This window comes from Choristoneura fumiferana, chromosome Z (genome assembly GCF_025370935.1).
Source record: "Choristoneura fumiferana chromosome Z, NRCan_CFum_1, whole genome shotgun sequence".
Taxonomy (NCBI): Eukaryota; Metazoa; Arthropoda; class Insecta; order Lepidoptera; family Tortricidae; genus Choristoneura; species Choristoneura fumiferana.
In genome coordinates, this window is record NC_133472.1 from 27435802 (window position 1) to 27457426 (window position 21625).

At 37.1% G+C, this 21625-nt stretch overlaps 1 protein-coding gene across 7 annotated transcripts in view; it reads left to right on the forward strand.

Moving 5' to 3' along the window:
• trio (trio Rho guanine nucleotide exchange factor) overlaps positions 1-21625 on the forward strand; it is a 142843-nt gene that overhangs the window by 78488 nt on the left and 42730 nt on the right. For all 7 annotated transcript variants that reach the window (XR_012451900.1, XM_074094949.1, XM_074094978.1 and 4 more), the window contains exon 28: positions 669-933. Coding sequence is in view for 6 of the 7 variants with exons in the window: in XM_074094949.1 (XP_073951050.1) it covers positions 669-933 (265 nt within the window). In the remaining variant the exon portion in view is untranslated. The remainder of the gene's footprint in view (positions 1-668; positions 934-21625) is intronic.

The following is a 21625-nucleotide window of genomic DNA, read 5'->3' on the forward strand; positions in this document are numbered from 1 at the left end:
TATACCCGAATGTGCTCTTCGTATTAAAATGTTGAATGTTCATTATACGGACTTGCCGATTGTAATGTTTTGATTTTAACTGTCCTACTTAAACAATTTATGAAACACTGGGTAAAGTCGAGAAATGTGCCAATTAAAAACACATGGAATGTTAGTAAGAATATACTGACACTAAACTATATACAATAGTATTTGGAGTTTCATGTTTGTTTTCGTTTTACTAACACTGTAGGTGTGACTGTATAAATCTTTATCTACAACTTGTTTTTTATACTTAAAACAGCATTTTACTTCACTGATTACAACGCACTTACATGGTACTTGGTGAAACCGTCCCAAAGGCTGCTGCACCACCGTGACGGGCTTCGTATAGAGTCAAAGTAGTCGGTACCGGCGTACCGTATACACTTATAGATATCAAAAGTTTCTGCAGCAGTTTTTGAAAAAGTCTCAATTGTAGAGTCGCAAGTCGCAAATCCAGACCAAACAAGTTAAAGAGGTCAGAATTGGTAAGGACACATTCTGGATAGTAAGTCAAGGTGAAATGACTTCTTCGTTTTGCTGAAAATTTACGTGTTTTTTCTGATTCCATACATTAAAACTTTAGTAGACAGTATGTCGTTTTTAATGAACTTCAATGAAATTAATTTTGTGTGATTTCCGTACAGGCTGGACCTGAAATGACATGGGTGGTCGCGGATCACATTGCTACCGGAGCTGGCGAGCTCACAGTTACGAAAGGACAGCAAGTAGAAGTGGTTGAGGGTTGGCAAGGCCACACTGACTGGTGGGTGGTGCGAGTTCCGGGCGAGCCTCCGCAGGAGGGTGCCGTACCGGGGCATGTTCTTAAACCACAACCGCAAATCAGTCTACCTCAACAGAAGACTTCGCCCTCCAGGCGTCCACTTAGTCAACCCTGCGAAGAAGTACTTGGTAAGTACCATAGTACCATTTTTTTAACAGAACGTAAAATGTCTACCTACTCTAAATTATTTAAGATTAAGGGGCTGTTTCACCATCCATTGATTAGCGTTAACCGACGGTTAAATGTGATGCCGTCTCCGTCTATTAGAACAAAACAAATAGAGAAGGTATCATACCTAACCGCCAGTTAACACTAATCATTGGATGGTGAAACAGCCCTTAAGTGTGCCACTCGCCCTATATTAGGTACAGCTCGCTATTATTATGATAAACATGAAATGACGCAGTTAACACATTTAAAATACAATTCATAATATCGTACCTAATTTTTAGGGTTAAAACGGAGCCCTTATAGTTTTGTCTAGTCCATCTGTCTGTCTGTTTGTCCGTCCGTCCGTATGTCACAGGCATTTTACTCGAAAACTACAAGATGTATATCAATGAAATTTGGAGTACAGATGTCTTGTCCAAGACGCTATTTAGTCTTGTAGTTAAATTACAAAAATAAATATAAGGGGGGGGGGCACTCCACACCTTCACGTAACAGAAATTGAAAAAAAAAAAAAAAATTAACTCGCATCAACGTGTGGCACATAGTTCGACAGCTCTTTTGAAAAGATAGTAAGGTTTCTCAAAAACTTTTTGATTAAGTGAAGATTTCCGGAAATAATCGCTCCCAAGTAGTAAATATTGTGTCCCCTCCCCCCTCCCTTCTATCTTATAAACCGTTTGTCCAAAAAATATGCAAGAAATATGGAAAAGTACGCTTAATAAATACTTTCAACGTAAATCGGTTTCAACATGATCGGATATACCGTTTTTGAGTTACTGCGTAAAAACTGCACTTCTCAACAAAAGGACGTAAGTGCCGTGAAGATACGCTCTTTTTCTGGTAATAGATTATAAGACTGTGCGAGTGTTTTAATTGTGCTATAACGCACATATTATTACTTGTTTTCTTTTCGTAATGGCTACGGAACCCTATCTTGGGCGTGTTCGAGACGCTCTTGGCCGTTTATTTTTATATTTTTGAACCTAGTGAACATTCTCAAAGATGCGAAGCGTCAATGAGGGCTATCGCGTATGAATTCGCCGCTAGAGGCGAAATGTCAAATCTCATAGTTTTTGGGTGAGCTACGCGGGTTTATTTATAATTAAAACAATTTTGTGAATATTTCGCAATATCTGAAATTAATTATGGCAAATATGCGTTCCGGGGCAATGAATGTCTGTGTTTTGAGACAAAACAGTTTTGTCTTTCGGAAACCTTTGTCCTCCCTTTTTTCCGAACAAAACGGGGACTATGGAACTCTGTGGCATGCTCGATATTTTTATGGTACGGTTTTAAGGTGTATTAAATATGATTTTAATGTAAACTTTGTTTTCACGCCCGTAATAACAGACTTTGAAAGCCATACTTAAAAACCTCACGCAACAGTGCGCCATCTAGTGAGACAAAAAACGATAGCCCTAATTACTTTATTAGAGTAGTTCTACTAGCGTTTCCGCCGCTAACACTTACCTGTCGCTTATACTGAAGAAATTGAATGTGTCAGGTATAATGGAAGAATTAAAGAATTTTTGAAAATGACTAGCTGTTGCTCGCTACTCCGTCGGCGTAGAAGTATGAAAAATAGTTTACATCCTATTCTCAGACCTACCGAATAAACACAAAAAAATTCATAAAAATCGGTCAAGCCGTTTGGAGGAAGGAGTTTGGTAACAAACATGTTTGACCCGAGAATTTTATATACTTAGTAGACTAGCTGTTGCTCGCGACTCCGTCCGCGTAGAAGTATGAAAAATCGTTTACATCCTATTCTCAGACCTATCGAATATACACAAAAAAAAACATAGAACGGGCCAAGAACGTGTCGGCAACGCCCGAAATAGGGTTCCGCAGCCATTAGGAAAAAAATTAAGTAATATTTTTCTAAGGATTTCGTATTTTGTACGGAATATTCCAAGTTTAGGTTTATTTTATACCTTAGGCTGCTATAACTACTAATAATTCTCAAGAAAACTTAACCGTTATAGTTTTCCTTGTAAGTTTGATATACTTACTACCATCCTGAATTTTTGAAATTTTTCTACCCACCGGTTTAGATTTTAGATGGGGGCCCGACGGGGGGACGCTCGATTTTAATGATAATTTGCACTTTAAAGTTTAATATTTTGCAAACAAATCACTGACTCGAAAAATCGTTTTAGCTGTTTTAAAAGACCTATCCAACGATCCCACGCTGCAAGTTTGGATGAGTAAAAAAAATGTCTCCCACTTTACGTCTATGGGAGGTACCTACCCTAATTTTTTTTTAAATTTTTTATTGTACCATTTTGTCGGCATAGTTTACATATATATTCCTTGGAAAATTACAGCTTTATAGCATTGACACTCTCTGAACAAAGCCGCGGACGGACGGACAGACAGACAGACATGGCGAAACTATAAGTGTTCCGTTTTTGCCATTTTGGCTACGGAACCCTAAAAATCGGTCAAGACATTTCGAAGGAGAGTCACATATGTACATTTTTGGCCCGAGTATTTTATATATTATTGTATTTTTCACCAACGATGAGTTCTGTGACACTTGAAAACTTTCCATATTACGCATACTACTAATTTCTGTGTTGAAGCAAAATAATAAAAAAAATCAAATTGTACTTTTTAAAAATATATAGGAATATCAGTGTCCACTAAATAGACTCCATCGAATACGATAGAAAAATATATACTTTTTATAATGACGCAATGTGTGAAACGGAACAGAGTAGTGACGTGACACATTATTATCGGCAATTGCCGCAGTTCATTATTCAATAACAATGAACACTAAGATATTTTAATTTTTTAAACAAATTTTGGCAAAATGCCAAAACGGTCTAATAAGACTGTTTTGAACTCCCAGAGTCGGGAGTTTGTAATTCGTTTGAGGGATCATTTCCAGCGAGAACGAGAAAACGGTAGCCCAGTGGGTGGAAAATTGGAACAATATAATTTTTTAAAATATAATGTAACTTCTCCAAAAAAAGGGACTAATAACTTAGAAAAATCGATTGTTCACTCGATAAATGGTACATCTCTAAAACTGTCAAACTCGAAATGTCACAGAACTCATCATAGGTGAAAAATATTATAGATATGGTGTGCTTGCGGTACAATTACAATTCATTATAAAAAATGCCGCTTAGTATATTATGCTCGTTTCAGACAGACCCTAAGTATATGGACCATATACTCAAAAATAAGAACATAGATCATATAAAAAAAAAATACTTATCTTTCAAGTGTCATTAGTTTAAAAAATAGATAAATATTAACAAGGTACCAATAACTACAAACAACAACCGTTCTTAACAATTTATTTTGGGACGCGGGAATCGATTTGAAAGTTATGGTCACTGAGGTGACATGTCTTGTTCATGCACGTTTTACTAAATTTTGTACAGGGCAGTGTTAATCACGGAATGCTTTTCTCACACTCCACAAATTAATTCGTTCGCGTCCGTGAGGAGCACGTACGGAGTGAACTCAGCATTATTCTGTAGGAACGAGAAGCGACCGCTCTTTCAATAGAGGCAGTATTAACCCATCGCGCGACCAATGACTTTCTTCGGCAATTTCGGATACCCTTTATTACAAGATGATCGAAACTAGTAACACTTCTTAAAATGGTATTATTGTAAAGGGAACCATGTGTTTATACGCTAAAATATGTAATTCATATCTTAATTTTTTTCTTTTGACTATTTTACATGTTGGAAAACGTTTTATAGTTATTTATGTGGCTGGTGCATAATGAGAGGCATTAAAGTACGAGTGTGCGGCTCGTTTCATAATAAGATCACACGAGTGTTTTAATGCCTAATTATGTATAGCCGCAAACATAACTTTATCTACATGCATATCATAAGTTTTCTATAATATGTTCAGATATGGCCTGTATTTTGACTTTGACTTTGATTTTGACTTTGACTTTGACTTTAAATAATAATTATTATCTACATGCATGTCATAAGTTTTCTACAATATGTACAGATATGCATTGTTAAAAAAAGTATTACCGATACTTTAATGTAAACATTAAGATGCACTGTACTTTAATGTGAACATTAAGATGCACCCGCAGATACCAGGTTTCTTAATAAAGGCCATTTGATAGTCGTTTCTGAACATATAATAGGGAAGTTATGATATGCATGTAGATAAATTAAATTATATCTATTAGTGATAGGAAGTATAATATTGTAGTTCCGTTTTTTTCTTAATTGTTTATTTATAATATTTGTATGGTTCCATGAATTCGAGTTTATTTCAATTTTTAGTTGTATTTTACTTTGATTTTCTACATCTAATAGGTATATAAAATTTAAAATTCTCGTGTCAAGTGTTTGTAACCAAACTCCTCTGAAACGGCTTGACCGTTTTTTCGTGTATATTAAATAGGTCTGAGAATAGGACGTAAACTATTTTTAAAAGTGTAAATGTTTAAGCTTAGCAATAAGCGGCCTTACCGCTTTAGAGCGATCTCTTTCGGATAACCTTTGTAATTGTTAGAAGTAAGGAATAGATTTTAGCAGGTGGTGATTTTATATTACAGCAATAACAAAAACCATACATATAATACTCGTTTACAACAGATATATATAAATAGATTAACCATAACATTAATGCACAAACTGACCGATAGTGCTCCCTAAGCATAGACTAAACGATAGGTAAGGACTTTACGCGTATTAAGCCTGTTGGCAAGGAGTTCCAAAACCGAGTAACCTGGACCATATATGAATAGACCTTAAGTTTTCAGTTTGAAAGAGGGGGCAGTAAGTGGAAAGCCCTGAGAGCATCGAATAGAAGAATGTGACAATGTAGGGGATAAATGAAAAGTACAAAGTTTGTACGGAAAATAATTGCTCAAGTGACAAAAACGGGGAGCAACCAGCCAAGTTCGCCTCGGGACTCACACTTGATGTTTTGTACCTAAATTATAACATAACTGAAGCCCATAACCTATGAAATTAATAAAAATAAATATCACGGGACACTTGACGCCAATTGACCTAGCCCCAAACTAAGTACAAATTGTACTATGGACACTAGGCAACGGATAAAGATACTTAGATATATAAATACATACTTAAATACATATTAAACATCCAGGACCCCAGAACAAACATTCGTATTATTTATTTATTGAATCAGGCGTTACTTTGCGGAGGTCCATATCAATGAACTAAAAGAATTTCCTTGCTCACCCGCGACCTTACGATAGACTAACAACTGGTAGCATGGTGTACGGTTGTGTCACTCTGAAGATGAGCTCTGGTTGAGTTCGAAACGCGTCAGTGTAGTGTGGTGGTGGTGATAGATGGGTTTGTGTGATTTGTGTGTGTTCTTACAGTGTGGAGGTAGAGGAACTGCATGAACACGCATATTTTGCATAAGCTTAGCTATCGTAAGGTCGCGGGTGAGCAAGGAAGTTCTTTTAGTTCATTCGTATTATTTATACAAATATCTGCCCCGGCCGGGAATCGAACCCGGAACCTCAAAGCTTCGTAGTTAGGTTCTCTAACCACTTGGCCATCCGGTTCTCAAAAGATAGACTTATCCCATCAAAAACATTTCATGTAAAAAGCTGCAGTCTCGCAACGCAACGCAGTTCTTATAATGCGAAAAAGGTTTGAAATGCAATGTTATACCAAGTCGGTTATTTTTGTCAGTACCGGGTGGTGTCCAGTGTGTATGAGTAAAGCGTTAAGTGCGATGATCAAGTCATTATGTGTTTAAAAAATATTTGATTTACTCTTTATTTGAGAACTATAAACTGTATTTTTCCACGGTTTTAAAATAAGCAAGTTGTGAAAATCGAGTTTTTATTGGTACTGAGTAAAATAACCGACTTTGTATAACATTGCATCTAAAACCTTTTTATTATAAGAATGCGTTGCGTTGCGAGACTAACTGATAATTAGAGTACTCAGTACGATTATATGTTGAAGACGTTTCGACTTTAAAAACAATGTCTTTAATCGTGAACCCACATTTTTATGCGGCCCAGCATGGCGCTGTTTTGTAATGTATCTCGCTCACTCTGTTATAGTCACAATAGTGTAAGTGTAAATTAGTTCCGACGCTGGCCACCAGAACATGTATATTTGCATTGTCAGCATAGATTGTCAGCCTTTTGAAAACAGCAGGGCTATACTCGAAACTTGAACGTGCGGGCCCTTGACACTTATACTATTTAATACGAGAGCGAGAACGGTATGATACGAACTTCGATTTTCGAGTTTAGTAGTAGCCCTACAGTCACTTCAACATCATTGTTTGTTATTACGGGAATAATACTGAATGAAACTGAAACTGTTGAATAAAGATCGCATGTTAAGTAAATACACGTTAAAAATAATTTAGTCGAAGATATCACGGCCCCAGACTCTTATGGCAGTTAAGACTTTGATATGAGGCGGTATGTTCTCGCATCACCTGCTAACTCATTTTTCACCATATCAACTATAAAATTGGCAGTATCACGACTAAATCGGTATTTAGTTTTAAATTCGTGTCCTGAAAGCTCGAAAGGATTTTTGCGGACTTTGGCCTAACCACCTCCTGTTCTAATTCCTGTTCTTCAAGCTCTTGCACGACATGCAAATCATCGGCATAATAATCCATGCTATACTATGCTATATGCATGCAGTTAGGTAAATAAATTTACTACAATAAATTTCAAATAAATCCACAGGCAAACTACAACCATCAATCGAAACAGAAAAGTTAGGTTACTCCAATATTACTCCATCGTTAAACTAGGCATCACCAAGGATTAAGTTTTAGTCCGAGACTAAGCCTGGATTAGCTTACTCTTTCCTTACTTCTTGTTTATTAATACTGACTTTTACTAATCTCAAGTTCAACCTCGAATTAAAGTTAAATCTACTCTACTCCACGTTTATTAATAAGGCTGTATGTGTTTAAAAAATATTTGATTTACTCTTTATTTGAGAACTATAAACTGTATTTTTCCACGGTTTTAAAATAAGCAAGTTGTGAAAATCGAGTTTTATGGACACCCCCTGGTACTGAGTAAAATAACCGACTTGGTATAACATTGCATCTAAAACCGTTTTAGCATTATAAGAACTGCGTTGCGTTGCGAGACTAACTGATAATTAGAGTACTCAGCTTACGATTATATGTTGAAGACGTTTCGACTTATTAAATTATTTTGCAAAAAACCTCTTCAGGAATGTGTTTAAGGAGACACACGCACTGCACATGCAGCACACATCGACGTTCGGCTTTTTCTTTGCTTTCGACTTTCCTTTGGATCGGTTCTTTACATCTATTGTCGTTATGATGGCAGGTTAGCCTAATCGGTCGTCGAATTCTGTAACACACTTGAAAAATATATTTTCCGAAACATGGACAGATCATTACAAAATTTAAATCATTTTGAAAATATTTTCTAAGCTTAATAAATATTGGTGCTGCAGCCGTAGACAAACACCCGTTTATAGGCGGCGCTGAACATTTGCCATCTACTGATGACGCGCTGGCTCGTTCACCTTCTTTGTTTTATAAATCCCCTTGTTTTGAGTCTCACATACACAATGCTGATAATAATAGCAACAAAAAAGGTACATTAGAATTTACACTGACGCTGAACAGTCCGAAATTGATTGTTGAGCACCGCTTAAGACGTAATTCCGAGTCAATAAGACAACTCAACTCAACTCTGACTCTGTCAACGAAAAGTAGCGCGTCGCCTGCAGCGGCTTCAATGGGCGTGCTCTCAGTGTGATCGGGCTTTGCCACAGGCCACAAGCCGCGTGCGGTTAGTCGGGCGGGCGGTAGGAACGCGCGCGCCCGCCCGCGGCCCGCTCCTGCGCCGCGGTCCGTCTCGCTCATCTTAAACCTCATTGCATGCTCCCCCCGTGCAACAGTGCACTATACGGGCACGCCTCTCGGACCGCCCGGAAGCGGCCGCTGCGTCGCCGTCGCGGGTGTTTATACTCAGCAAAGTTCCGGCGCGGACGTATGCAATTAGTTGCCCCGCTTAGTTAATAAAATACTATATGGTTTCATTGGTTACTGAAATTAGTTTTAATAGGTTGAAATTAATTTTGCGCTGTTAAAATCAATAACTGTCAATAATTGTGGACTTGCTATACTAGATATGGCTACATGCACCGATTCTGGCCACGTTAGTGACACTGACTGCAGTGATTCGCCCAACCCATCTTGTGGCAATGAAAATATTACAAGAACCATGTCTCTTCGTAATGCTTACCACAAGATGTCAAAATATTTAAGTCACACTAGTGGCAATGGAAATGCTGGTAAGTCAAAGCATCACTTGCACACTCAAAACTTTTTTTACGATTTTCTACGAGAATGTGTTGATCATCATAACAATTCTTGACAACACAACACTGAAGAGCAGCTATCATAACAATATGAAATTATCTTATAAATATATATATACGAAGTGCAACACACAAGTACATAATTTTCTTACGAAAATATCTTAAGAAAATGATGTGCTTACCGTTGTGTTTTGTTTAAGAATTTCTTATTCTGTGTTTGTAAATAATGAAAATATATGTACATGTTCAGTAATAAATAGTATGTATGTATGTGTTATGTATGTAAACTTTTTATTGTACAAAAGAAAATAAACATAACACAATTGACTAACTTTGAGATACTTGTACAAAGGCGAAATTATCCCTTTAAGGGATCACTACCAGTTATCCTTTGAGTAGATGAGAGGATAGTTAGGAATAGTTTTTGTCGTTCCATTTGTAACTACTAGCAGTGCTATCATACTTTCAGGAAGTTATAAAAAAATCCAAGCCAGTCATAACATAACAACGCCATACCCGTAAACACAACGTAGTTACTTTGTATTTTAGATACAAAACAAACTTATAATTGAATTTAGAGTCACCGTCTGATATATCGGAACGGCCAAGGTGTCCAAATATTTCTGAGCAAGACTAAATTTCAATAAATCTTGTATACTTTAAATACCATTTATATCATAACTATATGTAATGCTATAAACATCTAAGCACAAATTTTTAAATAATTTCTTTGCATACGTCCAGCCAAAAATATCTGATCACACAAAATATCAAACGTATCTAAGAAATAAATAAGGGCGATCACAAAGATCTGCACATTTAAGCAAAATATACCTTTAGTTTTAGCGTTAAGGTTGAATATTTTAATGCATGTCTGTCTTTATTTGAATACCGAGTGCCGAAGTGAGTGCCTCTATAGTTTGAATTATGTATATTAAATTACGCTGGATTCCAGTACTTCAAACGGAGGCAGTGCCGTGCCCCAAGATGAAGATATTGTAACTATTAAGTATATGCTATTATCAATCAGGCACATAAGTGGCATGGACTGCCAAGAGGTCATACATAAGACTCATAAGTGATCTACATGCATGTCTTTTCTTTACTCATATTAGAAAAATCTGCCAAATTGTTGTTTAAACTATTCGCTAACCAATGATACTACGTATGACAATAACACAAGGTATATTCTCTTCAAATGAGCAGATCTTTGTGAAAGCACTTATTGCTTAGATACCTAATTAGATATTTTTGGCTGGACGTATGCAAAGAAATTATTGAAAAACGGAGTCTTATATATTTATTGAATTACATTAGCTTTGCTATAATATAAATGTTATTTACAGTGTGCAGAAGTTATTGAAATTTGGTTTTGCTCAGAAATATATGGACACCTTGGCCACTCCGATATACTGATGGTGACTATACTTTGTGTTTGCTCGAGTGTGTTGGTGCCTGTGTATATTAATATTTGTGTGGTAAACAGACGTATAAGTAATATATGCATTTAAAATAAAAAAATGTAACGGTACTTCTACGAGATCCTACATATTTTGAAATATCTACACTACCAACCAGTAATTCTTTGACAACATATATAGGTAATTTAAAAAAAAAAGAATTTTTATATTTCGGGATCTCAGAAACGGCGTTAGCGATTTCGATAAAATTTTGCTATGTGAGGGTTTGTGGGGGCGAACAAATAGATCTAACTTAGTATTATCATTACAAGTGGGTACTTTTGGTAATGTGTGATCTATACAAGGGATTTTCTAAGGTTTTTATAAAGTGAACGTGAAATTTACTTTTACTACCAGATCAAGATTTCTTACAAATCGTTTTCGCTATTTTTTAACACCCATATTACACATGCCTATATAGTGTGCACGTTTTCGTGTAAAAAGCACGCTGGTGTCATATTCGTATAAGGTTTAGCATACGGTGCACCAGATACATGCACAAAAATCGCACGCTATTAGACACGTGTACGTGTTTTTTACGAATAAATTACCACCTCCTAGTTCATCGATACCAATCAATTTTAACACATACCAGGGGCCTTATTGTCTAACAACATTTGGAATCACAATCCCCCCCCCCCCTTCTTTCTATCACACATTATAAGACGAGGGTAGAAAGAGGTGGTGAATGCGATTGCAAACGTCAACGCGTTAGACAATACAGCCTCTGGATTAGAGAACTTATTTTTCAAGCGATTAATTTACGTGTGCCACAAACACAACGATATGTAACGATTAAAATCAAAACATTACATGCTAATAACGCGGTTCACTAATGTTTCGCAACTAATGTTCGGCAACCTGATTCAATTCGCAACTGTTAAATATTTCTGAAACTGTAAATATTTCAGGATTTTTATAAAAATAACCTTACCTAACCTTAAGGGTTCTACACGATGACCCTGAAAGAAATCCTGAAGTATTTACAGTTTTAGAGTTTTCGAAATGAAAAGTTGCGAAATTAATCAGGTTGCCAAACGTTAGTTGTGAAATGAACGGATACCTAATGATGCACAAAACATTACAACTACCCTCTTATTTTTAAATTTTGTATTTTATTCTTATTACTTATAAAAGTAAAAATTATATTGTTTAAAAACACCGCACTCTAAAGTAAGCTCATCCCGTTTCTGACCTGAAAACATCAACAATCAATTCGTTATGACTATTACGAAAACTGGATCATGTGGTAGTTCTATTTAAAAATCTCGCGCAACACAAAACAGATATACATACGAGTTATTCCCGCCCTGTTCATTGTAGAATATGCGGTATTAAATAAAACTTATATTATAAATATTAGGTGCTACGAAAATATATACTGAATAATATATAATAAATAGGTAGATTGACTCCGTTACATAATAGGTTTCACTTGAATAAAGATCTGATAAATGTACTTGTTTCGATAAGTTGTTTGTTATTTCTTACAATGATAAAATTTAGTAAGTACAGATCTGTTTTAAAGACTTAAAAAATAAAGTTTTAACTTATGAATTTAATGTTCACATATTGAATTAAATTTAATGACAATAATCTATTGAAGAATGCTATAATATGTTGTTTATTCCTCCACTCCGTCTTCTACCTATAGCTGTAACTAAGAGTTCATGCTTCTTTGCTAACCTTTTTTACTTCTAGCTTGGTAAATTAGTCTTATTAAAATGAAAAGTAATTTAAATCACTTGGTTTTAACTTTAACGGGTACAATTTGCAAAAGTGCCTGAGAATAATTTTATTTTAATTTGATTTGCGTATATTGTTTCTCTTGCTGTAACTGTCCAATGAAACGTGCGTGCGCGACTGCTTCCATATTTGAAATTGAATGGGAGCTCGCACGGGTCTTGCACAATAATGTCGACTAGTGGTCTCTCTGACTGCGATGGAGCGGCTGGTATTGCTACTACCACCTACATTAATTCGGAAGTTATTGGTGTACCACGGTGAATAGTGCTAAAAGCTGGAACACATAAATGACGAGAAATAAAGGTAAGAGCTGTTAACACGGAGCTTTTAATAAAAAAAATTGTCAGAGGAAAACATTTGACATGACTTGTTTTTTTTGTCCATTATTAGAGACAGTAGTATCCAATTTTTAATAATAATTCACTTCCGTATTTGAATTAAAGATATTTAGTAGCCAGATGAGACTAAATATTTCAAACAGCTCTTGAAGTGGTGATAGTTTTATTTAACATACCTTCAATTATCGTATAACATCTACCTACCTTCTTTTGATGTCTTATGTTTATCTATGTAAACTCAGAAAGCGTTTACAATAAAAACAAGTGTAAACTAATATTATTATCCATTGCCTCTAGTGGAACTTTTTTTAACAGCATTTCACATGTTTAATAACAGAAATACTTTTATCATGGAAGATGCACGCCAAATTTAGATTATCAGACTTTGAAACTTATGTTCATCATGAAAAGTTGACATTTGTTTGCGAGGATCTCCTAAGTTTAGGACGTTGGGCCTTATGGGATTGATTACGCTAGATTTAGAGCTTATATTCTTTCTTATCTATGATCGTACTTCACGAATGATGCGTACGAAACCACATTTTGGTACTCTTGTTGAAATGTGCGTTAGATTTCCTACACCGATGGTTTGTTTTTATGGTTGAGCGACCGTCTTAATGATGATGACCTTGAGTGCTGTCTGGCTTAAGTTTGACGCTGCGCCTGTGCCGGCTGTGTGCGTCGACTGAGATTACTTATTCTGTTATTGTAAGATAATGTTATGGTGCTAACCATAGCTACGTTCTCTGGACACCCCTCGATTTTTAGTAGCATCAGGAATATAGTTCATGTTGACCTGTTATTGACGTAACGTTAATATTAGTTAGGTAATGTGTAGGTACGCTTTCATTCTAAAAAGAATGGTATTATTATGTATAATAGCCAAAGGGACTCGCCTTGCATATCGGTGTTAGTGTCGATTCCTGTGACCAATAACACATAACAAACTGATTAGCAAAGTACCACGTGAACTGAGTAACTGTTCAAGCTTGATTACCTACTGTTCGTCCTATATACGAGTATGAATAAGAACACTGTTCCTTACTCGCTGCGCCGTGAATCCAGCTGATTTAGCGCTTCAGGATCATATAGAGTGTAACATACTCGTACTTATCGATTAACAGATGATTTCTTAAAATGAAAAATGCAATTCACATAGGTATCTTAATCCATTTTTATTTTATTTTGGACTGTCACAGCCAGGCTGGCCCAGGAGGAAATGGCTATGAAATAAATTTAGTCCTTAATTAGCTTTCTGGTCACGTGACATATATATTATCGATAAAGCTGAAAATGTTGAGGTACTGCTGTATGCGATCCTCGTCGCTACAAATCTGGTCACGTGGTATATAGCGATAAAGCTGAAAATGTTGAGCTTCAAAATGGGAAGCACCAATGTGTTAACGCTGCTGTTCGACGCGGCGACTTGACGCTACTTTTTTAAGTCGCGGGAAATTCAAAATTGGGTCACGTGACCAGATTTATCGCTGGAAACGAGCGTCGAGCGACTGCATGGGGCCGCGCCTTTAGAGAAATTAACTTTATTTAAACTTAGTTAACTAAAAAAAAAAAAAAAAACCGCGAAGTATAAATCATCAGTAACAAAAAAAAATACACTTAAAATACCTATTTAATTTGTAATTATCGTATGTATGTTTGTATGTGAAGAACATGACTATTTCAAATCTTGTATAGGTTGTGCCAGGAGAGTTTAAGTGAGTGATTACACACACAGCTACAAAAAGAGCTGATTGCACAAAAGGAAAATAAATGCAATGAATGAGTTAATGTCAAAATACTGCTGTCATTACACGACATAATGTGCTTGTGTGCGTGACCTCAACTCTAGTGGCACTACCTATAACTCAAATTTCGCTCCTTTATAGTTTTATAGTGATCGGGTTTACTTAAAATTGGTACGGATATGTAAATTTTGGCAATTTCACGCAAAATAGACAATTTCACACTACTAAAATATCAGTACATCAATTTACAAGGCAATCCGATCACTGAAATGGGCAAAATTCGAGTTATATATAAGATTTGAAACGGACATATGTGACTGTCTTATTTGAGTCGTATGTTTAATTTGTTACGCTATGTGTAGTGTGCACATTTTTTCAACTCAAATGTAGTCGACGATAGTGCGAATCGCGCCGGTTAATCGGCGTTAGACGTGTGCGCCGCGCCGACCGCCGCCGCCGCCGCCATTTTTTCGCCGCCGCCGCCGCCGATCAGCGTATCGGCGTAAAATCGGCGCGAGTTCAAAATGTTTTCTATACTGAATTTCTGACTTTCGAAGCATTCTATATTTTACTACAATGAATCATTATTAGTCATTGGTTACATCATCATCATCTCGGCCATAGATCGTCCACTGTTGGACATAGGCCTTCCCCGTAGACATCCAGTTGCTTGGGTTGGCAGCGACTTGCATCCACCGTGAACCCGCGGCTTTAACCAAGTCATCGCTCTATCTCGTTGGTGGACGTCCTGCTGCGCTTGCCGATCCGCGGTCTCCACTCCAGAACTTTTCGGCCCCAACGGCCATTTGTTCTCCGTGCTATATGGCCTGCCCATTGCCACTTCAACGAGCTATTTCGCTTGGCTATGTCGGTGACCCTTCTATGTATCTCCTCATTTCTGATTCGATCCCGTAGAGAAACCCCAAGCATAGCTTCCATAGCTCGCTGAGCAACTCTGAGCCTATTTATAAGGCATATAGTGAAGCACAACGTCTCGGATCCATATGTCATCACTGGCAACTGGCAACACACATTGGTTAAAGACTTTCGTCTTAGGACACTGAGGAATTTTGTACGAAAAGACGTTGCGGAGTTTCCCAAACGCTGACAATCCGGGTTGGATTCGACGATTGACCTCCTTCTCGAAGTTGGACTTACCTAATTGGACGGTTTGTCCTAGGTATCATACGCGTCAACAACTTCAAGAACCAAATTCTCCACTAAAATAGGGGTAGGCACCACATGGACATTCGACATGACCTTTGTCTTGTCCCTGTTCATTTTGAGGCCCACCAGTTGGGAGACTCGATTGAGGCCTTGGAGCATCGTGCTGAGTTCTTCCATCGACTTTGCCATGACCACCACGATATCGTCGGAAAACCGAAGGTGAGTGATGTTGTATTCGCCGTTGATATTGATGCCTAGTCCTTTCCATTCCAGAAGCTTGAAGGCGTCTTCCAAACCGGCAGCAAACAGTGTCGAAGATATGACATCTCCCTGTCTTACGCCTCTTTTCAAGGGCATCAGGCATCAGGGCAGGGGGGCCTTTGAATTCTGTTCCTGTACTCGGACCGACACAGTCGCATTTTTATACAAACACTTCAACACTTCGATATATCGATAGTCGATACGATACGGCATCGTTGGAGAGACTCTAACACCGCCCACGTTTCGACCGAATCAAAGGCTTTCTCGTAGTCCACAAACGCTAGACATAGCGGCAAGTTATACTCTTCGTTCTTTTGTATGACCTGCCGCAGCGTATGAATGTGGTCTACGGTAGCCTTTTCGGAACCCGGCTTGTTCGGTTGGCTGGAAGCTATCGACCCTGCGTTCGAGACGATATAAAATGACCCTGGAAAGCAGCTTATAAACATGGCTCAACAGCGAGATGGGCCTGTAGGTCTTCAATAGGGTGTTATCGCCCTTCATGAAGGAAGAACAACAGCATAACGCTCTTGTTCCACGCTTCTGGCGTTGTGCCTTCGAGCAAGACGGAATTAAAGAGCCTCTGAAGGACTTTAAGAGCCGGTGATCCACCCGCCTTCCGAAGCTCTGACGTAATTCCGTCCTCACCCGGCGCCTTGTTGTTCTTAAGCTGTTTCAGGGCCATCCTTATCTCGTACAGACTGATGTCCGGGATATCTTCTGTATAGTGTCGGGTCAGTTTGGCTCTTGGGTCTTGAGTCGCCGCGCTGAAAACAGGCTTAGTGACCGACTCGTAGAGCCGTCCATAGAACTCCTCGATTTCCCTCAACACTTCCGCTTTAGTCCACGCTACACTGCCATCATCTCTCTTCAACTTTGTCATTTGGTTTTGCCCAATAGACATATCTCTTGCGAACACTTTAGAGCCTTTATTCCACTCAATCGTATCTTTAACACGAGCAGTATTAAAGGTACGAATATCGTGTCGCAAGGATTTCGAAATTTGTCTATTCAGCATCATCTGGAGACTGCAGTCGAAGCGAGCGTCGTTCAGCCATAAGGTTACTCATACATACATAGGGTATACTCCGAGAGCTTCCGAGTTCTACTGGTACGGTGAATCATAAAGAAGAGAAGAAGAAAAAAGGTCCCGTTTAAATCCAAAACGGGTGGACAAAATGATATTGCTTCATTGTCTGTACATTTTATCTAATCTTGTTATAAAAAATTAGTCTACAAATTAAACAGTTCTATTTAAAATCTCCGCGCCGAAATCACGCCGAAAACACGCCGCCGCCGCCGATTTTTGACCGGCGCCCGCCGCCGTAGATTTTAGCATCGGCGCACACGTCTAATCGGCGTTGTGTCGCGTTCAGAAGTCGGGCAAGTTTATTTTAGTTTCCGTATTATTTTAATATAATGGACGTAGTGTGTTATTTCGATGTTACTGATGCATATTTAGGCGTGTTGCTATTAAAATCTAAACTTCCTAAATTTTACATTTCAATTGTACATGTCACTTTCCCAACCCGACAGATTATACCAAATTGGTAAATAAATCTTATGTAGGTAGGCATATTTTCAAACTCCGGTTATGATGAATATTGTTGAAGTATAAGTATAGCTTCGTTCCGTTTTGTTTCGTGGCCATGAATTCACGGTTGCTTAAAAATGAATATACTTAGGTGAAAGTAGAAGTATCAAACAAAAGCCAAAGCTTGTAAGTCAAAGCGTACCTTAATATAAAGTACGCTGTACCTAAAATGTTTTACAGCAACGTACCATTATACAAACTTAACAAATGTGTTAAAACGATAAAGAAAAGAAGTGATCTGCTACTTTTGATGCTGACTGTACAACGTACTCGTTAATTTCTAACGCTCCTTGACTGAAAAAAGCCTGCCAAGTGTGGATAAGAAAGAATAAGAAAGAATAATTTAGCAAAGAATAAGTTTGTATTTCGATAGTTTTTGCGCATGATATAATAAACACTGACCAATAGCTTGTCGATCCACGCGCAATGTTTGGTTCCGTACTAATATGCAACAAATGTTCAATATCAACTTTTTATGGACTAACTTGGAACTTGTAATGCTTAATAAGTTGTGATAGTTTTCCTTTTGAATACGTTACACATATTTTCTACTATTATTGGCAAATTATAAAGGTTGCTTGTAGGACTCCGGAATCCTAAAAATAGCCGTTAGAAATGGAAATCAGTGTTTTTTCTTTACTCGTGTCACCTCGTGTTGCAAGGTGCTATTTCTTGACCCAACTTCATGTTATGAAGATCTTTGATCGCTAAAATTTTCCTAAATTGCTCAACGGGACCCTATTACTATATTTGAAACGTTTAGGTTAGGTAATTAACTAAGTGTAAACAAACTTCAGCTCCCATATTTGGTACATTCAAGGATTTTAAACATTTTACTTATTGTAATACATACTAGACTAGTGTATTTCAAAACAGAAATGTAAGTGTTTAGATAGTTCAATGGGGGAATTTCAATATTTAAGACGCCAATTAACGTTATTTTGTTTACATTTACTTAAATACCTATCCAAACCAAGTATAGGCATAAGTTGTATCTGTTTGTCAGTCGGTCCGTTCATTCGTTTGTCACAGTGTTGTATCTTTTAAACCATAATAAAAAATGTGTTCGTTCCAAACATCTGGTTTATTATTGATTATTGTGCCTTTTTATTAAGAAATAATAAGAATACCTAAATGAAAATGAAACATGAAAGGGAAAATTCCCATACAAGAAACATTTTTGTTTTCTGTGAAATGATGCTAACCCTTTTCCGTGTTTTTAAAGCTGTAAAATGTCGTAATGTGTCTTAGTACAGTCACGTCTAAAAATATGTATACAAAAAAGGTTGCATAAATATGTAGTCATACATTGTATCAAAAATATTTATCTATTACTGACACCAAAAAAATTTATTCATTAAACTTTTTCAGTATTATGTAATCACAAAATGCTTCAGAAAAGTTGCATACTTAAATAAATTCCATTTAAATGTATCCACCTCGTAGGCAAAAATAAGTATACATGAATGGGTTCCATATACATATAACCACACCAATTTGGCAAATATTTGTATACGCCGTTTGATTCATAAATATGTAAACACGATTTGATATTTTGATTCGTTTTGAAGAATTACTGTTTTTGTTAAGATTACATGTCTGTCTCTTTCGTAACCTGCATGCGGGCAGGGACATACATACTACGAATCCATACTCCATTAAAATAATATTATATACTGGTGACCCGTTCCGGCACAACACGGTTACGGTATACATAGACACCGTGAACCACACATATTTATTTGTGAAAACCGCATCAAAATCCGTTGCGTAGTTTGAAAGATCTAAGCGTACAGACAAAAAAGCGACTTTGTTTTTATACTATGGAGTGATGAATTGAAAGTAACTCTGTCTGTTCCGGTATCACGTCGAAACCGACTGGTTTCGACTGTCAAGGGGCTGAACATAGGGTACTTAGTTTTTATCTCCAAAAGCAACCCTTAAGGGGAGAAAATGGGGGATGAACTGACTGGAGTGAGCTGGATGAAATTTGGTATTGGATATATTTAATTTTTTATACACCATCAAGATCACCAAATACTTGGAAACGTCCAGAGTGGTCATTAATATCGACTAAGCCAAAGCGATCAAGTTGTTCGGGTCATCCACTGAGGACAGATCCACTGAAGCGTCTATAATTTGCAATCTTTAAGCATTGTAATTTTAATTATAGATCTCTCACTCATCGTACGAAACACAGTAGCAGGACTAGCTAGCTCCTGCTTCACGTCGATATGCTGTGAGTGTGTGTACTACCCCGGTCGAGCCCGCCCATTCGTACTGCAAACCAAGAACTGGCTACAGTGCGGCTCTACCACTAACAATTAACAATATAATTAAATAAAACAAAAAAAGCTTAGTGCACCTTTCTGAGAATGACCCTAAACTGAAATACTCAATATTTACAAGTCAATTCAATCTAAGGACTGTCAAGTGCGTCATAGAATAATCGTGAGATAGACATATGCAGTGACAAGTCCGCACTGTTTTCGTGAATTGTCAAATCAGTTAAATATACAACTTACGATTCTAAGCCAGTCAGACAAGGTTTGTTGTTGCAGTCTGGATATATATTTATGAATCAAACGGCGTTATCAAATATTTGCCAAATTGGTGTGGTTATATGTATATGGAACCCATTCATGTATACTTATTTTTGCCTACGAGGTGGATACATTTAAATGGAATTTATTTAAGTATGCAACTTTCTGAAGCATTTTGTGATTACATAATACTGAAACAGTTTAATGAATACAATTTTTTGGTGTCAGTAATAGATACATATTTATGATGAAAATGTGTGGCTACATATTTTTCATTTTTTTTGTGTATACATACTTTTAGACGTGACTGTACCTAGTTTCAAAGATGCATTTTGATTTCACCTTCTCAACCTCAAGCTGCTCTTGAGAAATAATTTATAACAAAAAATTTAACCGACTACAAAAAACCATGAAGATATTTTCTCAGCACGAGCCAGCAGGAGTGATTGAAGCCCAATATATGTATAGTATGTAGGTGAGGTCTGTAGACCACTATAGGTCCACTCCTGCTGGCTAGTGCTGAGGCACCGACTTAAGGCTGGTAGAAAATTATCTTCATGGTTTTTTGTAGTCGGTTCGATTTTTTGTTATAATTTTTTTTTTCACGCTTTTTAGTGTTGATGATGTAAGACACAATAGTTAAATTTCAACTCCTCGTCACCTTTTACGAAAGATTGCTTTTTCCGATCCAGAGACGTTCATTATTGAGGAGTCCTGGTGCTTCACCGCCCGTTTCATTTAACCATATGCATTACGATGAGCATAAATTGCTTAGCAACTGCGTTAAACTACACAATGTTTTAGACAATCATGGTCATTACTAGTTATCATTTCATTTCACTTGTTTCATTGTATTTGTTTTACAAGCTTTTACAAGCTTTGCTTAGTTTGGAACTAGGTCAACTGGTGTCAGGTGTCCCACTCCCATGATATTTATTTATTTATTATTTTATAATTTAAATTCGGGTTTTGTTCCGCGTACCTTGAATGAGAGAAGCTCGATTTTTCGGCACAGTTGCATGCTCCATGATCACGAGAGTCGTCTCGTTCTTCTCGTGATATCGAGCTTCTCTAAAATCAAAGTACGTGGAACAAAACCCGAATTTATATCATAAAATGAATAAAATTAATTGAAATTCAACCCGTGTAGTACTTGTTATTGAGTAGAAGGTCCGTTGATCAAATGTGGTCTGCATCATCAGTTCCACTTCACCAAATTATGGTTTTCAAGAGCAGATACGATGCCCTACAATATTTTATTTATTAAGAGTTCCCTCGATTTCCTTAGGATCCAATCATCAAATCCTGATTTGGTGCTTATGGGAGCATCCTTATACGATCAAAAAAAAAACTAATCTGTTCATAAATGACGGAAGTTCTGAGGTAACAAACATAAAAAAAAACAACCGAATCGATAACGTCCTCCTTTTTTAGAAGTCGGGTAAAAATAGCCTCGACAGGCAGACAGACAGGCTGA